General features: G+C 36.2%; 2 protein-coding genes across 5 annotated transcripts; one reads left to right on the top strand and one right to left on the bottom strand.

The window, feature by feature from the left end:
- The first annotated feature begins 9,294 nt into the window (after nt 1–9,294).
- Nucleotides 9,295–10,570, top strand: LOC117632203. Its single transcript, XM_034365630.1, has 2 exons — nt 9,295–9,763; nt 10,433–10,570. The coding sequence occupies exons 1-2, from the start codon at nt 9,401–9,403 to the stop codon at nt 10,568–10,570; spliced, it is 501 nt and encodes a 166-aa protein (XP_034221521.1). The 5' UTR covers nt 9,295–9,400.
- Nucleotides 10,571–14,586: 4,016 nt separating this feature from the next.
- On the bottom strand, nt 14,587–18,232 carry LOC117631407 (ribonuclease P protein subunit p25-like protein). 4 transcript variants are annotated; one of them, XM_034364543.1, is made up of 9 exons: nt 18,050–18,232; nt 17,820–17,950; nt 16,882–16,962; nt 16,696–16,799; nt 16,519–16,593; nt 16,034–16,095; nt 15,862–15,921; nt 15,493–15,666; nt 14,587–14,948 (listed from the first exon to the last, which is right to left on the bottom strand). In XM_034364543.1, exons 2-9 carry the CDS (start codon nt 17,943–17,945, stop codon nt 14,872–14,874), a joined length of 759 nt encoding a protein of 252 aa, XP_034220434.1. In that variant the 5' UTR covers nt 17,946–17,950; nt 18,050–18,232; the 3' UTR covers nt 14,587–14,871. The 4 variants fall into 4 exon arrangements, with proteins under 4 accessions (XP_034220434.1, XP_034220433.1, XP_034220436.1 ...); XM_034364542.1 differs by having other exon boundaries at nt 14,587–14,957; nt 18,050–18,229; XM_034364545.1 differs by having other exon boundaries at nt 16,696–16,784; nt 18,050–18,229.
- Between the last annotated feature and the right edge of the window lie 961 nt (nt 18,233–19,193).

Below are 19,193 nucleotides of genomic sequence, written 5' to 3'. Positions count from 1 at the left end.
AGTATTTGCGCAAAAAAGATATGGACAAGACGGATCAGGAAACCATGGCGATGGATACAAGTCATATGTCCCCTGAAACAAAACAATTTTGGAAGCTAGAACGAAGGGATGTTATGAGAAGAAGACTTTTCTGGGATGATGAGCCTAGCAACATGGATTGGTTAAATGATGAAAACCATTAAATTAGTTAGCATACCTTTTATGTATTTGTATTTTTCATGTTTTCTATTAAAGTTGTTGTAATTCATGTATTTTATTTTAGTAGTAGTAATTCTTAATGACTTGTATTGGATTTCTTTATTTAATAAACAAAGCATTCAATAAAATACCTTTTTATTCAACATATTCCATACATCAAACAAAACATAATTAAAATAAAAAAAACTACAAACAAGGCACAATAATAATAACAAACCACAACCAAACCATAATAAATAAAAATACAACACAACCTAACCATAACTAAATAAAACATAACAAAAGCATCTATGCTCCATCATTCATCTTCATTGCCTTTCACCGCCCATAGATGCTCCATCAAGTGAACTTGATGCATTTCATGAATATACGAAGATTGCATCTCTGTATATCGATCTATCATTCGGGTCATGAAATGACCATCCCTCACCAACGGTTCCGGCTCAAACTGTTCTCCATTTGGCCCCATGGGCCTTTCATAAATCCGTGTCAAGGTCGTGTTCATTGGATCCGGTTCGTAGACCTCTAAAGCATCATAATCGTACTCATCCTCCACAATCATATTATGGAGGATGATGCAAGTCATCATAATGCTTCTGAGGATCTCCTCATCAAACATACGGGCCGCACCTCGAATAATCAACCATCGAGCTTGAAGGATGCCAAAACACCTTTCGACATCTTTCATGTATCCTTCTTGATAGGTAGCAAATAATTTTTGCTTCTGGGATCAGGGATTCGGAATGGATTTGACAAAAGTGGTCCACCTCGGGTAGATGCCGTCAGCTAGATAATCCCCCGTCTGGTACACTGTATTGTTGACTTGATAGGTGATATTGGGGCCCTGGCCTCTCAATACATCGTTGAAGACCGGGGATTGACCCAGCACGTTGAGGTCATTTTGGGATCCTGTAATTCCAAAGAAGGCATGCCAAACCCATGTGTCGAAGCCAGCAACGGCTTCAAGGATGATACTTTTTTGGCGTTTTCTATTTCCGTAATCACCTTACCAGGCAGTTGGGCAATTCTTCCATTGCCAGTGCATGCAGTCGATGCTACCAATCATTCCTAGAAATCCTCGAGCTTCGGCTTTTTGTAGAAGCCGTTGGAGGTCCCTGGGAGTAGGTCTACGCAGGTAGTCCCTAGTGTACAGAGTTTCAACTGCTTGACAAAATCTTACCAAAGCCTCCAACGTAGTGGACTTCCCTATCCGGGCAATCTCATCCACCTGATCAGCAGATGCTCCATACGCCAACATTCGTATAACAGCTGTAAGCTTTTGCTCCGGAAGAAGCCCCAAAACCCCAGTAGCATCACACTTTTGAACAAAGTATGCATCATAATTGCAAATATTATGCATGACTTTATTGAACAAATGGGGTTGCATTCTAAATCGCCTTCGAAAATCAACATCTGAGTACAAAAAAGTTGAGATAAAATAATCTTCCAAAAGATTCTTATCCCGAGAATGCCTATATCTGTCCACATTCCGGCAGTGACCGACTTGTGAACCACGGCGACGACCTTGGTTCTCTTCATCTTGCAAAGCCACTGCTATGACAACTTGTTCATCGACTTGTCTCTGCAACTCATTGATTTCATCTGCTCTACAGTTTCTCTCATTTGTTTCTCGCTCTTGCCTCTCCAAGCATCTCCTAAAATCTTCCATTGAGAATGAATGAAGTATGAAATCTAAACTCTGAGAAATGAAAATATAGAAAGATGTGGTGTGAGAGGTATGAGCTGAGCCTCTGGTTTTATAGAAAATTTTGGCAAGATAGACATGCCACGTGGCTTGATTTGATTGGATGAAAATCTTATCTGAAATTTGAAATTCATCCGAAATTTGAACCCTAATTTGTATGAAATTCAAATTTTGAAATTCATCCGAAATTTGAACCCAAATTTATCTGAAATTTGAACCCAAATTTATCTGAAATTTGAATTTTGAAATTCATTCGAAATTTGAACCCAAAAATTTATCTGAAATTTGAATTTTGAAATTCATCCAAAATTTGAATCCAAAAATCTTATCCGGAAATTTTATCCGATTATGAATAGTCTTGACACGTAGGAACCCGAAAATCTTATCTGAAAATATTATCCAAATTAATTATTTTCATTAAAAAATAGGGGAAAAAACAAAAAAATGAATAGTAATTGCCCTTAGCCATGACAATGGGTGGAAACACAAAATACTATTTGCAAGGGCAACCACTATTCACTTGAATAGTAGCTGCCCTAGCTCCCCCCTTACCGTGGCTAAGGGCAAATAGGTGAAGTTGCTCTTAGAACCCGAGAGGGAAGTTGTGCATGTCTGACATCTGACTGATTTCAGGCCCAAATACCCTTAGTTTTGTTTAAAAACAACTTAAACCATTGGACATTTGCCGAAAATCCAGCACTCCCCTTATACCCATAAATAGAACATTACCCAAACCGTACACCTGTAGGAAAAACACAATACTAAGCTTCCAAAAGTTCAGCGTGCACAATGTTAAATATCACAATCCAACAAGAATTTACTAAGTCTCTAGAGCAAATATCAGAGTACAAAGAGCATATCAGAGCAAATATATCTAAAGTTAAGTTTACACCCATTAATTCTTTGATTTCCTTTCTTTCTTAATAAAAGCTTCCTTTCTTTTTCATCTAAATCCAAAAAAAGTGTCATGAATGAGAAGGTTTAGAGATAGAGAGAGAGAGAGAGAGAGAGAGAGAGAGAAAAAAAAAATAGTTAGAAAAGTTAGAGAAGAAGACGTCTGGTTGAAATACGGATGATGGCTTGGAGAGTAATGCAGAAACAGACTTTGGGTACATAAATGCTACAACCAAGCAGAAATGAAGGAGAGAGAAGAAAAAAAATGAAAAAAATGAAAAAGATTTGAAAGGTTTTGTTATTTTCAATGTGTATTAATTACTTTTAAAAAGTGAATATTTTTTTTTCTAAATGTAATCCTAGCCATTCAAAATTCTTTAATCTGATGGTTTAAAATCTAATGATTTAAAATATGTGTTATGATGTGTGTCACATCAATAAAACAATTGAAATTGAAGCTAACAAACTGAAATCGATGCTAACAAACTAAAGCTGACGCTAACAAGTTCAACATACCCTTTGAAAATCAACTTGTAATTGTACTTAAAACCTCACCAAACTTGTACTCAGGGAAGAGCTGACACCCACATGTATATAGTAATCTCGATGTATGTGCGGTTGAGGGATTGGGGATGGGGGATAAGCTATCCAGCCACATAGGGGCAGAGCTATGATTCAATGTTTAGGGGGCCATAAGCTGAAATTTTATCATTTTTCTTTATCTCCTTCCATATGCTATAGATATACCAAAGGACAAGGCCACTTCTGGCCTAGCCTCCCTTCCGCCTTTGCAGCCACACAGGTTGTGGTAGGGGGATTAGGGATGGGGGATGAGATGTCCAACCACATAGGATGGGGGATAAGCTGAGTGAACTAGTTGGTCATTATGCACGTTGATGACGCCTAAAAAGCAAGGCATCCTGGCACATCTCCCAAAAAGTATATGTATGTCTTGATGGATCCCAAAGACTAGAGTATATATCACTGTAATTGGGCTGGTTACTCATAAGGTGAATTGGAAACTACTTTCTCAATTCCAAAGTATAAATATATACATATTTGAGGGACACAGGGTCCCTATGAAATTTTTTTTTTCAATGATCTCCAAACTTTCTATTTTTCAAGTCTTCATTCATAGATCATCGTTACAGAAAATCAGGCAAATTGAAAATCATTAAAGTATCTAGTTGGGACCAACAAAATAGACGAACACGGTACTTCAAGAAAATACTATAATAATGACCATCTAATTGAATGGTCAAGTTATTTCGGATTCAAGTGATTTTTTGCAGAGATGATCTTTGAGGGAATATCTAAGACCTAGACGATTTGAATAATTGAAATACAATGTGTGGTGGGCCCTAGAAGGGTGTTCCTCAAATAAGGACACACTTATATATATACACATGTTATTATAGCATAGACATGATTGTAAACAGAGATAGGTAGTAAAAAATACATGGCATCAGCACAGTAATAACATCCGGATGTCTCCATAAAAGAAAAATATAAATAAATAAATAAATAAATATATTTATACATGTATATAAATATATATGCACAGACATGTGGTCATAATAAAATCTAGAAATCATAATAATCAAGAATAATTTCGAAAAACTCAACTCAAGTATATATATTTAACCATATGATAAACTTATAAGGAGTAGCAATGGATCATGGGTGATCTAGGAGGATCTTATAATAAATATAATATAATATAATTGATATAAATCAATTATATTATTTAATCCACAAATAATTTGTGGTTTAAAAGAGAATTGATCTTAAGCCACCACTTTTTCATGGCTTAAGTACGTAGGAAGCTTTTAAACCACATAAATTTTATGGTTTAACTTCATCTACTGTTTTACTTTAGTTATTTTTGGAAGCCATAACTTGTATAAATACGTAAGTTATTGAATGTAATAGATAAGTAGACTCAAAACAGTTCCTTTGCTTCTTCCTTTTGTTTCTCTAATTGTCTTAAAATTCCTCTCGTTCCCTTATTCCTATAAACTAGGAATTCATACTTCTATCGACTAGAAGTTTTGGATCAAGTGGTATTAGAGCACCAAATCCGAGAGTGTGATGGTACGCAAAGCTTCTAGAGAAGAACTTTTAGGTCCTTTACTCGTACACCAAAAGTCAAGGTCCAAGAGAGACATTATGACTGGAGAAAACAAACAAGATACATCTAGTGATGGCGATTGTATCACTAAGCTTGAGCAACAAGTTGAAAACTTGTCCCCGTCAATCCTTAAACTCGTGGGGAGTTTGAAGACTGGAAAACCTTAGTGTCCATCAACTTCATATATATTTGCCTAATCAAAAGCTCAAGAAAAAGGTTGTTGAGGATAGCGAAGATGAAGATGACACATAAGCTATGGCTCTGGACATTGAAATCGACGACTACAATGTTTTCATGAAGTATACCAGAGGTCTTGCCAACTACATACGGAAAGAACTAAAATTGTTCACCATAGATACTTTTGAAGAAGCTACTATGAAGGCCATCACCATTGAGGCGAAAAATAAAAGAACTGACTAGAAGGATGACAGGTTAAAACCTGTCAACAAAACTGACTGGTAGAAAAAAGAGAAGCAGAGTAAGGAAGGTCTGACATAGAAGGTCTACTGTGATCACTATCAAACTAGCAAACATGCCAAAGACAAGTGCTGGATACCCTATCATGAGTTGCGCGCCAAAAAAAAAAAAAAAAAAAAAAAAAAAAAAAAAAAAAAAAAAACCAGGGGGAGAAATGACAGAAAAGCCACCTTAACTGCACAACAGGCAGAAAAGCTTCCAGATTTGAAGCAACCTGATATTACAATTACCCTTATGACAAGACCAGAGGATACTAAAGACACGTACAACCGTGAAAAGTTGTTTAATGTGAATATTCAAGTGAAGCAAAGTGTTGTACAAGTTATCATTGACCCTAGAAGTCAAAAAAACCTGATTTCATAGGCTTTATTAAGAAAAGTGGGTTTGGACACCACACCACATCCTAAGTTATACTCGCTAGGATGGATTCAGAAGGATGTTGACTTACATATCACAAAGCAATGTACCTTCAAATTTTCTATCACCAATCGATATATCGATGAGGTGACATGTGACGTGGTTCCTTTGGAAGTTTGCCAAGTCATATTAGGCAGTCCATATTTATGGGACCGAGATGCCATTCATTATCGGAGGCTTCGCAAGTATCGACTTGTGAAGGATGTGAAGGAGTTCCACATCAACGCTTACAAGCCTCAAGCTACAGATAATTTGCTCACAGCTAACCAAGCCAAGAGGTTAGTCAATTCATGTGAGCGATTCGTTTTGTTGATGATTTGACCTCAAGATCAGAGTTCTGGAGCTGTGACATTGACTACTTTGTCTTTATCTCATACGCAATGCTCAAACATAGGGAAATTGCAAGAGAAGTCCAAGGAATTATTTCAGGAAGTGCATGGTTTGCCACCGAGGAGAGTTGTGGAGCATGATATCTAGTTGGTAGGAGATTCACCTCTACCACACTTGGGTTTGTATCGCACTTATTTGACTGAATTTGATGAGATCAAGAAGCAAATTCAAGGACTTCTTAAACAATGAGTCATTAAACCTAGTTGCTCACCATGTGGTTCGCCAGTGTTACTTGCGCCTAAGAAAGACGGAGGCTGGTGTATGTGTGTTGATTATAGGACACTGAACAAAATAATCATTAAGAATTGGTATCCATTACCAAGGATTGATGACTTGTTAGATCAATTATATGGTGCTCGTTACTTTACGAAGCTAGGTCTCAAATTCGGCTATCAGCAGGTTCGCATCCATGAAGAAGACACTTAGAAGACTGCTTTCAAGACGAACTGGACTCTTTGAGTGGTTAATCATGCCATTCGGGTTATGTAATGCTCTATCTACATTCATGCGATTGATGAATGAGGTACTCCGCCCTTTCATTGACGACTTCGTCATTGTATACTTAGATGACATTCTCATATTTAGTGTCACATGGGAAGATCATCTTCATCATATTGCTCAAGTTTTGGAGGTTCTACGAACAAATCAGTTACAGTTAAATAGTAAGAAGCATGAATTTGGGAAACAACACCTTGTATACTTAGGATTCATTGTTGGTGCAGGAGAACTGAAAATGGACCTAGAGAAAGTACATGTGATTTCTCAATGGCCTACACCCCGTTCAGTAACTGAAGTTTGGAGCTTTATAGGTGAAAGTTTATTCTGTACTTTTCACAAATTACAGCATCCTTACATTCTCTTACAAAGGCTAATCAAAAGTTTGAATGGTCAAGAAACCATGAAGAAACTTTCCAGTTGTTGAAACGAAAGATTATAGAGGCCCCAGTACTAGCATTACCGAATATGCATAAACCATTTGAAGTGGAAGCAGATGCATTGAACTATGCCATGTGAGCCGTATTATTTCAAGATGAGAAACCAGTTGCATACCATTCTAAGATGTTTAGTGGACCAGTATTGAACTATCCGACTTATGACAAGGAGCTGTATGCAATGCATCAAGCAGTGAAGCATTGGAAAGCTTACTTGTTGGGAAAAGAAGTTGTAGTTCACTCAAATCATAAACCTCTTCAGTTTTTAACTACACAGTCTAAGTTGCAGCAAGCGCGTCATATAAAAAGGATGTCTTACCTACAACAATTCAATATTATAATAAATATTATATAATATAATTGATATGCAGGGCCCACAAACTAAGAATTATGATATGAAAGTTCCTACGGGTCAAGGGTCAACTATGATCCACTGAACACACCCTAGAAATTTGTTCACGAACAGTTGGATTAACGTAGCTTGCACAATCCGACGGTGATCGACTAACTAAACCCTAAAATCATCGATCCGGAAGATCATACGGTCCTACACACTTCTGGTGACACGAGGAGCGACATATTTCGAAATGGGATTGATCAAATGGTCCTATTGTTCCTGATCAAACGATCCATATTAGCCGAAACTCCAATCGTTGATCAAACAACTGGATTTCCCAAATCCGAGCACACTGTTGTCCATATTAGGCAAAACTCCAATCTGCCATGCAATGCCACCACCGACTACAGCCGTGGATGTTCAAATCAATTCCTAAAACCCCAAAATTGATACAATGCACCTACGTCAACATGTAGAGCACTATGAGAGGATAAGACCTGGATAGACAAAAATCGTCATCAGAATTGCCGGACACGACATTAAAAAATTTAGAAAACTGATTATCTTTCTAGCCCTACACCGGATGCTGGGAGGCCATTATGAAGGTGTTGTCAACTAGGAAGTTGTTCCTTGTTGAGAGATGAACAAAACTAAAGAAGGGGCCATTACCAACGGAGACTTATATCAGCCGGAAAATCAATCGGAATGTGGCTGGACTGTGAGGCTGGGTTGTGCAACACCGTGACTTCTTGGCTTTTCCTCGTTGTGTGCGGCGAGTCATGAGGGGGGAGAGAGAGAGAGAGAGAGAGAGAGAGAGAGAGAGAGAGAGAGAGTTTTTAGGTTTTAAATTTTTTTTTTTCTTTTCAAAAGTTACAAAATTGGCCTTGCATTTTTGTTGACCATAACTTTCTGGTTATAATTCCGATTCGTGCACTATTTGTGCCTACTGGCTCATGGAGGAGATGACTCTACATGCTAGTGCAAAAGAAATTCCAGGATCCAGTTCCCAAAAAAAATGAGGCTCGAAAATCTGAGTTTACACTAAAATTTTGAAGATAAAAAAGAAAATCCGGAAAGGGTTGTTACAACATTGACTCAGTTCCTTCTCGACAAGTTCAACAACATATATTCTACACAGAGAATTTCTCTCTACATATATGTATATATTCAACAATTCAACAATGCAACAGATCGTCCATAATAATGTGAAAACTAAATGCTATATGACTAAATAATCATTAACCTATAGACTTGTATTGGTTTAAGTTCATATCTCAACTACAACCCAAATTGCAACCCTACCATCACTTACATTAAACTTAAACATTTTTAAGAGATTGAAGGACCTTAGTCAATTTGGTGGCGTTCAATTCAACCTTTCATCAATTCCATCTGGAAAGCGGCTTATTATGGGATGTGAAACAATTCCTATGGTGGACCAGGACAACAACACCCCTCTCTGCAGTCTCCTTGTTTACCTGTTTTTAGTCTATATTGACTAACTTAATCAAAGAAACCAAAAAAATAAAAAATAAAAAATAAAAAAAAGAAACAAGAAAACGGACAATTTCGTTTTATGACTCATCATGATTAGTCAAGAAAGCAAGTCAATGTGTTGTTGAAATCTAAATCCAACCGCGTTAAATGAGATGTGCACTTATAAGATTGATGAGAAGCTATATACTATAACAATATAAAAACATATTAAATATAAATAAAATCCACGTAAGGGAAATCACATCTTCCACCCACCTCCATAGGACCAACGCTGCAGTTTCTTGCTTCCCTCTCTCTCCCTTCCTTCAAAACTCATACAACACGTACCCGCAAAACACGCTCTACGCCAAACCCTTACAACCAACCAATAAAAATCCCAATATAACCACACGAGAAAGATAAAACCACCCGTTTCTCTTTCCATGTCTATTTTTCCAAACCAATTCTCTTCAATGGAAAAATCGTCTCGAAAAACCGATCGTCCTGATAAGGCCATGACCGAGTCAGAGTTGGCCGCGGCGCAGCAGCTGATGCAGCTTAGCGACGAAGATAACAACAATAACAGCAGCAGCAGCAGCAGCAGCAGCAGCAACAAGAACACCAAGCACGAGGGTGAGGAGGTTGATCAGAGCCCGTTGATCAATGTGATCACTTGGGCAAAGATTGAAGAGATTTTTGGGAAAGAAGAAGATGTTGATCGGCCCAAGAAGCGAAGATACCGGTCTCTTGCGAGTATTTATCTGACGAGCAAACCAGTGAATGCAGGATCAGCACATGGGAAGAAGGTGAGGACATTTTAAAAGGAGAAACCCTAATGGGAATTTTAGTCACTTAGCTAGGAGAAGGAGATGGGATTGGCTTATCTTAGTTATATCAATTGCTTTTTGTGCCAAGTAGAGAGATTGGGCGTTCCCCTTGCTTAATTGCTGCATAATATTTCTTAACCCTTCTTGCTCATTAATCCTAATTTCTTTTAGTCTGTTACTGCAATGGAAACTTGAGGGATTGGGTCATTAATAATCCTAAATAATTAAATGTTTCTAATTAATATTTTAGGATAGACAATTGTGAATAATATGAATGGTCTTAAAATCAATTGACTAATTAAAACTTACTTGCAGGAAAACTTGACTAAAATCTTTATATTAAGAACTATAAGTGTAAACTAAATAAACTTGAGAATTGAAATAATAAAATACTAGGAATCGAAGAACTTGAAAGTAAAAACGTACACTTGATCATAGCAAATTATTATTTGAATACAGCGGTGGCGGCACAGTTTGGATGGCTGTAGTAGTACTAATTTTTGGTTTTGTTTTGGGTTGAACCATGACTGGGTTTGCTAGTGTACTCAGACGAATGTTGGGTTCAAATGGAGAAGAACAGCCCTAATCCATAATTAGTTTGGCATGAATGAAGCCAACTCCATTTAATATAAGGTGTTTTTTTCCCAGAAGAAATCGAATGTTCCAGAAGGCCGGTGTTCAAATTTGTGTATGGTTTGTTTAGTTGAGATTCTTAGGCTTTCGTCAAACTTGGTTCATGATATGTTCAGCAAACCAACACCGATGTATTCCCCTGATGTGCCTTGAAATGTGATCAATTTTAAGCAACATCATGTTTTTTCGAATAACCATAAATACTCAAATTAAATTCCCAAAATACTTGGTGTTGGTCTAGCCTAATGAAAAAGAGCCTTAGTCGTGTGTGTGTGACAAACTTTCTTCCCCATTGTCCTTCAGACTATTGCTTATTAAAAAACGAATTCCTAAAATACAAGAATTTATGAAAATAAGGAAAATGAAGTTAAATGACACTTGTGTGTTTTTTTTTTTGGGGGGGCCGGCCAATGTGTTGTGTGTGGGATTAGGCTGCTGACTAAGTGATTTTGGTAATGGTGTACAAAGTTTAATCAATAGGTCAACTTTTATTTGGTTTAATTTGGAATAAAATTAATGAAGTTAAACTTAAGTTTGAGGCTGGCCGCTTGGTATTCTCTTTTTGTTTTTATTTTTTATTTTTTATTATAGATAAAGACGATAGATTGTATTTATAATTCAAGCACAAAGGCAATTAACCACAAAAGTCAGTACAAATACACATAATCACACAAGGTTATAACAAATACGGAAGAGCAGTAACTACAAAGGGTTAATCCAAATACGGAGGACTCCACCAGAAACATCAAGCGCACAAGTGTACCTCCACAAATAGCCATAGATGGTCAAAGAAATTTCGACATAAAAGTCACAAGCTTGCAAAAGTCAGGCATAAACCACAATGCACAAAACTACAACTGCAAACTACAATCTTTAATGCTCACAGGTAAAAAATTACGAGTAGAGGCTACGAACATGTAACAAACTCAAAAAGAGTTGATGTAGTTATTACAAATAAAAACTAAAACACATGAAGTAAATCAAGAGCTAGAACCCGAGATCCTCAAAACAACCCAACAAAGGCAGCCATTGTCCCCAAGAAAATCAAAAACTCGAACCTTAGATCTGCAAAAAAGAAAACAAAAACAAAAAAGAGAAAGGAGAGGGAAAATGAGGGTAAGAAGGGAAGGGAGGGGAGGGGGGTTGGAGAGGAGATGATGAGAGGACTAAAGAGAGAAAAGTAGGGGAGGGGGATTTGTGCGCAATGGAGAACCTACGAAGGAGTTCGACTAGGCTTTAAACCAGTGCTGGTTTTGTATTTTAGTCTTAATTGTACAATAAAATCAACTACAATTAAATATTAACTCACTTATCTTTTAGAGCATCCACAGTGGGGGGTGTATGTTAAATATACACCCCTTGTCATTGGAATCGTCTCCAATGGGGAGATGTAAAGGGATGTAAATATACATCACCACAATGGGGATGTAAGGCGAGACCCACCCAAAGAAAAAGAAGAAAATGAAGAAAAGTCAGCATAAAAGGCTGGGACCCACGGCTACAGTAATTGCTGGAAAAAAAATTCACATGCGGGGCAATTTTTTGGCTTTTTATTTATTTTCTATTCTTTTAAACAGCATGTAAAAGTAATTTAACATTTTTTTTATTCATTGCAAATTATAAAAGCGTACATATGACTGAAATGAAGATACCAACGGTTCAGATTAAATGTGCTTTACGATCCAACGATTCTTTTTGGATGAAATCATATCTTCTCCGAATTTAAATATTTTTAGGTCTATTTGTTTAGAAAAATAAAATTAACCTAATACAAAAAAATTAATTTTATAAAGTAAACACAAAATACAAATTTAACACAAAAACGAATTAAGAAAACAAAACAATTATACATCTTAGATTTACATCTTTTTCCATTAGAGCAAAAAACATATTTACACCCTCCGGAGGTGTAAAGGGGATGTAAAAGTGACTTTACACCCCTGAATTTACACCCCCTATTGTGAATGCTCTTAGAATTGAGCCTATCCTTGCCACGCACATCAGAATTTTTTTTTTCTTCTACCATATGAAATCCTACCATATTTCGTATTTAAAAAAAATAAAAAAAATCATACCATATAATATTAATCAGCCCAAAAATTCCTGGTTATAAAAGATCTCCCAAAAAAAGTATATTTTTGTCCATTCTTAGAAAAATTTCTGAGTCCGCCATTATTTATGAATCAAAGCAAAGAAGCGTGGACGAAGAGAGTAGAGAGGAAGGGGGGAGGCTCAGGGTCTGTGCGGTTAGAGAAAATTTGTTGTTTCTATTGTTTAGATATGATAAAAGCAGAAAGAAAATTTTATTGGTACCTCAATAAAATTTGGCTTGTTCTTATCACAATCTTTAGCACACTTGTTTTAAGGTGAATTAATCAAACTACAAACTGCAAATGATTTTTCCTCATACCTCATCAAATCAAGTCACATTGTTCGTTACAAGCAACATTACAGAGAACTCCAACCAGAGCTCCACCATGTTAGAATTCACAAAGTTTATGTGTTTCTGGAAAAAAGTCCTCTTCGAGTGTCAGCAACCAGTAGTCCTTTGGGGAAGACGATGATGACGTGGATGCGTAAGGAAATGGGTTGGTTCGGGCTCTTTCTGGTGTGCTGTCTCTGAACCAAGGGGTCTTTGCGATTGTTAACGTAAAAGTCAACATAAAGCCGACATGAGCATTGAGAGTGATGACTCACGAGGCACGTCGAACTCATTCAAGCATAAACCAGCAGCACCTATATTCAAAAGAGAATATTATGGTCAACCATTTATACCTATACACTTCATATGATGTTACAATATATCTAAAGCAAGATGAGAAGCTCAAACATACTTAAGAAAGCTAAATTGATTAGCAAAATTTTTTAACCAGAATGCTAATACAGAATTGCAAGCCATAACGATTCTTGGTGAGGATAAAAAATATGGTATACAAATTAGGAAGATTCACTATTATATCCAACATAGGAGCCCAAATTATAAATAATAAAAAATAATAAAAAATAAAAACCCTATGTGAATTGGACTTTAGAAACACACTCAAAATTCATTTACAACATAGCAAAGAGGCTTTTAATTTCTTATAAATTATAAAACTGCCATCGATCTCTTAAAATAAGTCCAATCCCAAAATCTCATAAAAAAAACTAATAACACTCAATAGGACATCAAAATTAAATTCAATAAGATCAGCTGTCATTATACATAAAATAACTTTTCCACTATTTGGTTTCCAAGTGATAAGAGAAGAAAAAATATCACTAAGATGATTTCTGATGAAAGTCTTTCTTCTAAGATCACAACACACGTGACACTTATGACAAGTTTAGAACATACTAATTTCCAAATTTCCAAAAATAAAGTATATGAGTCATAAAAATTTGTGTAACTTATCACATCACGTGAATCAATATATCAAAATGCAAAGGATGCAAGAAGACAAATTTGTCATTTAAGAGTAAAAGAAATAGTCACAAATTCCAAGTGAAAGTACACATATATCGATGCAGGGACAGACCCAATATTTCAAAATGGGGTGGACTAGATTTACTTTACTAGACTGTTAAATTTTAGGCTTGACTAAACACTTAAGGGATGCTATGAAATTAATCATAAATATATATAAATTTAATTTGAGAACATATCATTTTATTTTATTTGTTTAAAATGCCTATTTTACACTAACAATGCCACCAATTTTTCATCATATATGCTTCAACATTAACACTAACTATAAGAAAAGAAAAAACCTAACCTGGGCTATAGCCCAGGTTGTACATAGCATAGGTCCATCCCTGTATCGATGCCTAATATAGTCATATGATGTTGCTAGACTTGACCCTACTCGAAGGTGGCCGAAATTCATGATTATAGGGGAAATTCCATCGCACCCAAATGCTCGAAAATTTCTTAATTTTTTCAAAAGTGAAAAAAAATTTTGTGGTTAAAACTTAAATTTGTTTTATTATTAAGTAAGTTGATGACTAATATCAAAACATGGACGTTCACTCTAGATTTGTTGTGCAAATTCAAGACAATTTGGTGGCAAATTTGTATGATAATAAGAGAGATACATATACTTTTGGTAAATCATTGATTCGATGTTATTGAACTTTGCATCAACGCAAGTAGTACTATTAGAGTTAAGCATGCAATATTCATTTAAGAATAAAAGAATGTACTGCTCTATTATTTCTATGAAAAAAGAAAAAGCATTTTACAACTTTTGTAAGGTGTATAAAAAAAACCTTAATTAGCAAAAACTACTAAAACATTCCTACCTCAAGACCTACAAAACAAAATTTCAAGCATCACGGTTGCAACACTTATAAGCTTCAAAGGAAAGACAGTGCCCATAGATATATCAGCAAACTTCACGACGATATAAGCAGAGCAGGCATCCCATATATCATTCTTTTTCTCAAGTCCACACACATATCTTGTAAACATCTGCTCAAGCAGCGGGTGCTTGTCCTTCCAATCTGGTATTACGACCACGACCACGGCCTCTTCCTCTGCCTCGACCACGCCCTGCGAGACCTTCAAAGGACATCTACTATCAGATAATTGATTGAACTTAACAAGAATGCCAACAGTTCACAGATGAGTAGCAAAGAATACAACTGAAAATAATAGCTAAGAATAATGACGGTGCAAAAGTTTCCATTTCCTAAACTTTTTGCTGAGGAGAAATTCTGTTCAAGGATATTAGCAATAATAAAAGCATGTTGGCCAGGAAAGAGAGAAAGTAATGAATAAAAAATTAACTTGACAGATCGAAAAATATAATGTCCTTATAACCGGGGCAAAACAAAACCAAAAAGAAAAAAGGCTATAAATTATATCGATAAACTACATTATTAGTTACATGGAGAAAAATATACAGCCACTAACAGATTTACCTACAACGATTTCCACTTATTTCGACCAAAAAAATAAAATATTTCCATTTACTACTGCAAGCCAAAGAACCAAGTGCACTTGCAGTCAGTCCAAAAAAAAAAATGCAATTGCAGTAGAGGAAATAAAATGCATATAACAATAGAGCATAGAAATCACTACTCCAAGAACTTACCGCGACCTTGGGCAGGTGCACCTTCAACATAGTCATAGTATCCACCTGACTGACCATAACCTCTTCCTCGTCCCCTAAAAGAACCACCTCTTCCACGGCCTCTACCTCTGCCACCATAACCACGCCCACCATCCCAACCATCTCCATTATAATCCCCAACTCCATTGTAGTTTCCTGCACTCACAGTACCATGAACCAAAGAAAAACCCCATGAGCAACTTAAGACACTTGTAACGAAGGACATCTGGAAATCATCACGGGTAATGAGATGTAATTTATTTAAAAGGGAGAATTTCCAACTCCATTTCAGAGCTTATGAAGACACTCGTGACAAAAATACATAAATAATTTTAGAGCAGAGAGGAATACCTCTATCCCTAGCTCGTCCTCGGCCACCACGACTCCTGCCTCGGAATCTAGGCGAACCCTCTGATTTTCATGAAATCAAATCATTATATGGAAGACACATCACAAACCAATATATTGAAGTTGTTATACATAGAAGTAACTTCATAGACATAAACAATAACATATCTATCACCTCCATTATCCTCAAAATCATTCAATGGCTTCACTTGGTCAGCCGGAAGAGGGGGTTGGTATCTGTATTCCATTTCCAGTAAATAAAAGAAAATTAGGGATGCTCTAAAAACCATATAGGGAATCAAGATCATAGCTTAATCACACAGAATATAAAAAAATTCTAATGTATTTTTGTCCTGGATCCAGACACAATCTATCAAACCACGTACTTACACAAACACCATGAATTTTATCACATAAAAACGCAATGTTTGTGCATCTCCAGGCTCTAGCTGGCTTGATATAATTGGAATTCTAGGCACCAATCACCAGTAATGTTATTCCTCAGGATACATTGGACCTTACGTATGATTCAAGTGACAAATAAAAGTTACCAAATTTAAAAAAGTAAAAAACCAGATCACTTATGACCAGAATGGGACACTCATGATACACCATAAATACACCATCCATAGCATCCAAACAGAAATCTAAATGACTTACCCTGTAGAGGATGTATGAAGCTCCGTCTTCGACAAAGTAATAGTGATCATTGAAACATGCCGAGTACTCTCTACACTGCAGCAGAAGACACAACCACTCAAATAAATATCAAGCGGGAAATAAAAAAATTCACATTAGCATACGCTTAGAAACATAGAAGAGTATATGCTTTCATACCGATCCAGGCCTTCTTCCAGGGGCTCATACACATCAGTAATATCAGTTGATCCAATAGAAGTATTCTGATGGAGACCAACAATCCTTCTCTGGAAGAAGAAGAGCTTTACCAGCAAATAAGTATAGACACAAATGCTCATGCACACATGAAGCACATGTATATGCCACACGGAAAAATTATCTCACCTTTATTAGTTCAGCAATCATCACAGTTTTATTGATAGCTCTGCCCATTGCCTTGAGAATAATTTCATCAGACCCTTTCTCCTACAGAAGATACAAATTTTTAAGGTAGAGCCCAAAAAAAGGATTTAATGTGGAAAAATACGAACCACTGACAGAAACAATGGGAGGCAGTTGAAGTTGCAACTTCTACCTCAATTGTGAAAACCCAAAGCAAAAAAGTAACTAATATGTATATAGAACTACTGCAAATTAAACATGTGACAATACATGGACCAGAAGAGAGGGAAAAGTATGTTTGCAATCAAATAAAAACTTAATCCAATCTATGCCCACAAATGTGTTGGATTAAAGTTTGACAATGATATCGGAAACAAGTGGTAGTTTTTAGGCAAATAGAGGTTAGAACTTGTCAGACATAATAAAAACCCCGTTGTCATGTTTGCTGGATGTTAGCATCAATTTTAATGTTTCCACCTACAAAATAGTTCATATTCATTTCATCCTTCTTTGTTAGATTTCCAGTCCCCCAAGATCGTTTAAATGTCATCTTGGCACTCCATTTCCCGTAACCCAAAAAACATAAGACTTTTTTTTTCTCTCTCTCTCTCTCTCTCTGTTTTTTTTTGGGTGGTACAATTCAAAACCATGAGAGACCCGCAGAACTAAAAGATATAAACAATTACCAATTAGTGTAGTCTGTTTCTTGGGGCTTTGCCCCCCTACTTAATTTAAAAAAAAGATATAAACAATTTGGAAAGTTCACGCAGAAAAAAGAATTACATATTCCAACATAATAGTCATTTTCATTCAAGGGTAGAAGTTTTTTTTTCTACAAACACACAAAGTGTTGTACAATATGAACAAAACAAATGAGGAAACAAAAATAATTAAAAGGGCATGTTTGTGGTTGGATAGCAGTGAGGAAAAAGAGGAGGAACCTGAAGGAGAGTGGTGGCGTAAGTAATATAGTTCCTCATTCTGCCTTGAGCGGTTATGCGAATCTCATTCTCGTTTATAGGCGCAGCCTCGGCCTTGGGCTTCTCCACCCTCTGGAACTTATCCATCTGCTCTGCGCACCCAAAAAACCAAACAACAAACAAACCCTAATGAAACGGCATGAGCAAGAAAAATACAGTGAGAGAATATATGAATTAGGGGTAGGTGTTACCGTTTTACAGAAGAGCGCTGGGAGGGAAGAACCTGCAACAAGCAGTGGCTCGGCAAAGCAAAAGCAACCACTGCGTTTTGTGTGTGGTTTAGGTTTTTTTTTTTTGTTTTTTTGTTTTTGGGTTCTCTGCGTTTGGGGTTTGTTTATTCGGCTTTCAAAAGCCTTGTGCTTCAGATTTGAAATTACGTCCCAAAAGCCTCGTTTTTTTTTTTGCGGTTTTGGATTGACTTTTTATATAATTGTTTTTTTTTTTTAATGAGGGATTTTTTATATAATTTTTTTATTTTTTATGAGGGACTTTTTATATAATAAAAGCGTAATTTTAAATCAGATAACTAATGGATCAGATGAGTTCTGAGAGAGAGAGAGAGAGAGACAGTAAGGCTTTTCCGGTCGCGCTCTTATCGCCACCAAGACCGCTAATTCCTATTTTAGACCAAGTCCAACAATCACAATTTGGAGCTCCCAAATGGCAAGCAGATGTTCTTACTCAGAAATTAAAACTAGACTCTCTTGCCAACCTAGCTTAGTGAAAAAAAGTCTTATATTCGAATATTCATGTGAGTGTAACAAACTCCTCTTCTTTGATTAAATTTTTTTATTTACAAAAACTAGATACTTGGCACGTGCGAAGATAAAAAGTAAAAAGTAGTGGACTGGGTTGTTAACTGTTAATTAGTTTTAAGTTAATTTATTTAAAAGTTTGTATTTTACCCTTAAAATGGTACATTATGATTGTTTGGCATATTAGTTACCCAACGATATTTTGAGGGTTATTGAATCCCCTACGTTATAGGCCCTGTTTGGTTCATAGGAAAGGAGACTTAGGGATGAGAAATCAATTGCTTTCCCTTATTTGGTAGTCCAGGCATGGAAAATCGTTGTCTTATCTTATACATGGAAAAGTAGGGGGAAAGTGAAACTCTCCTTCCCATTTGGGTTTTGTTTTCCTCTTCAAATGAAAGTTTGGGAAAATGAGCCAATATTAAATACACATTTTGCATGACTATATTGTCCCATAGAATTACAATATAGCATTAAATGCATTTTATTTTTTTTAAAATTTGATTTTATATGGGTATGTTGGGGTCCTTTTCCATCGGAAGACTCATCTAGGCTTATTGATTCTTGGACTGCAATAGAG

The sequence above is a fragment of the Prunus dulcis genome, chromosome 6 (assembly GCF_902201215.1).
Source record: "Prunus dulcis chromosome 6, ALMONDv2, whole genome shotgun sequence".
NCBI lineage: Eukaryota > Viridiplantae > Streptophyta > Magnoliopsida > Rosales > Rosaceae > Prunus > Prunus dulcis.
The sequence above is the reverse complement of the archived record's forward strand: the minus strand, read 5'-3'. Positions and strand labels throughout refer to the sequence as shown.

Coding starts and splice junctions, on each gene's coding strand:
- LOC117632203 (XM_034365630.1), top strand. CDS start 9,401: ATGTCTATTTTTCCAAACCAATTCTCTTCAATGGAAAAATCGTCTCGA. Junction 9,764..10,432: donor GATCAGCACATGGGAAGAAG/GTGAGGACATTT, acceptor TTTTTTTCCCAG/AAGAAATCGAATGTTCCAGA.
- LOC117631407 (XM_034364542.1), bottom strand. CDS start 17,945: ATGGATAAGTTCCAGAGGGTGGAGAAGCCCAAGGCCGAGGCTGCGCCT. Junction 16,963..17,819: donor ACGCCACCACTCTCCTTCAG/GTTCCTCCTCTT, acceptor TATCTTCTGTAG/GAGAAAGGGTCTGATGAAAT. Junction 15,667..15,861: donor AGGACGAGCTAGGGATAGAG/GTATTCCTCTCT, acceptor CTGTGAGTGCAG/GAAACTACAATGGAGTTGGG.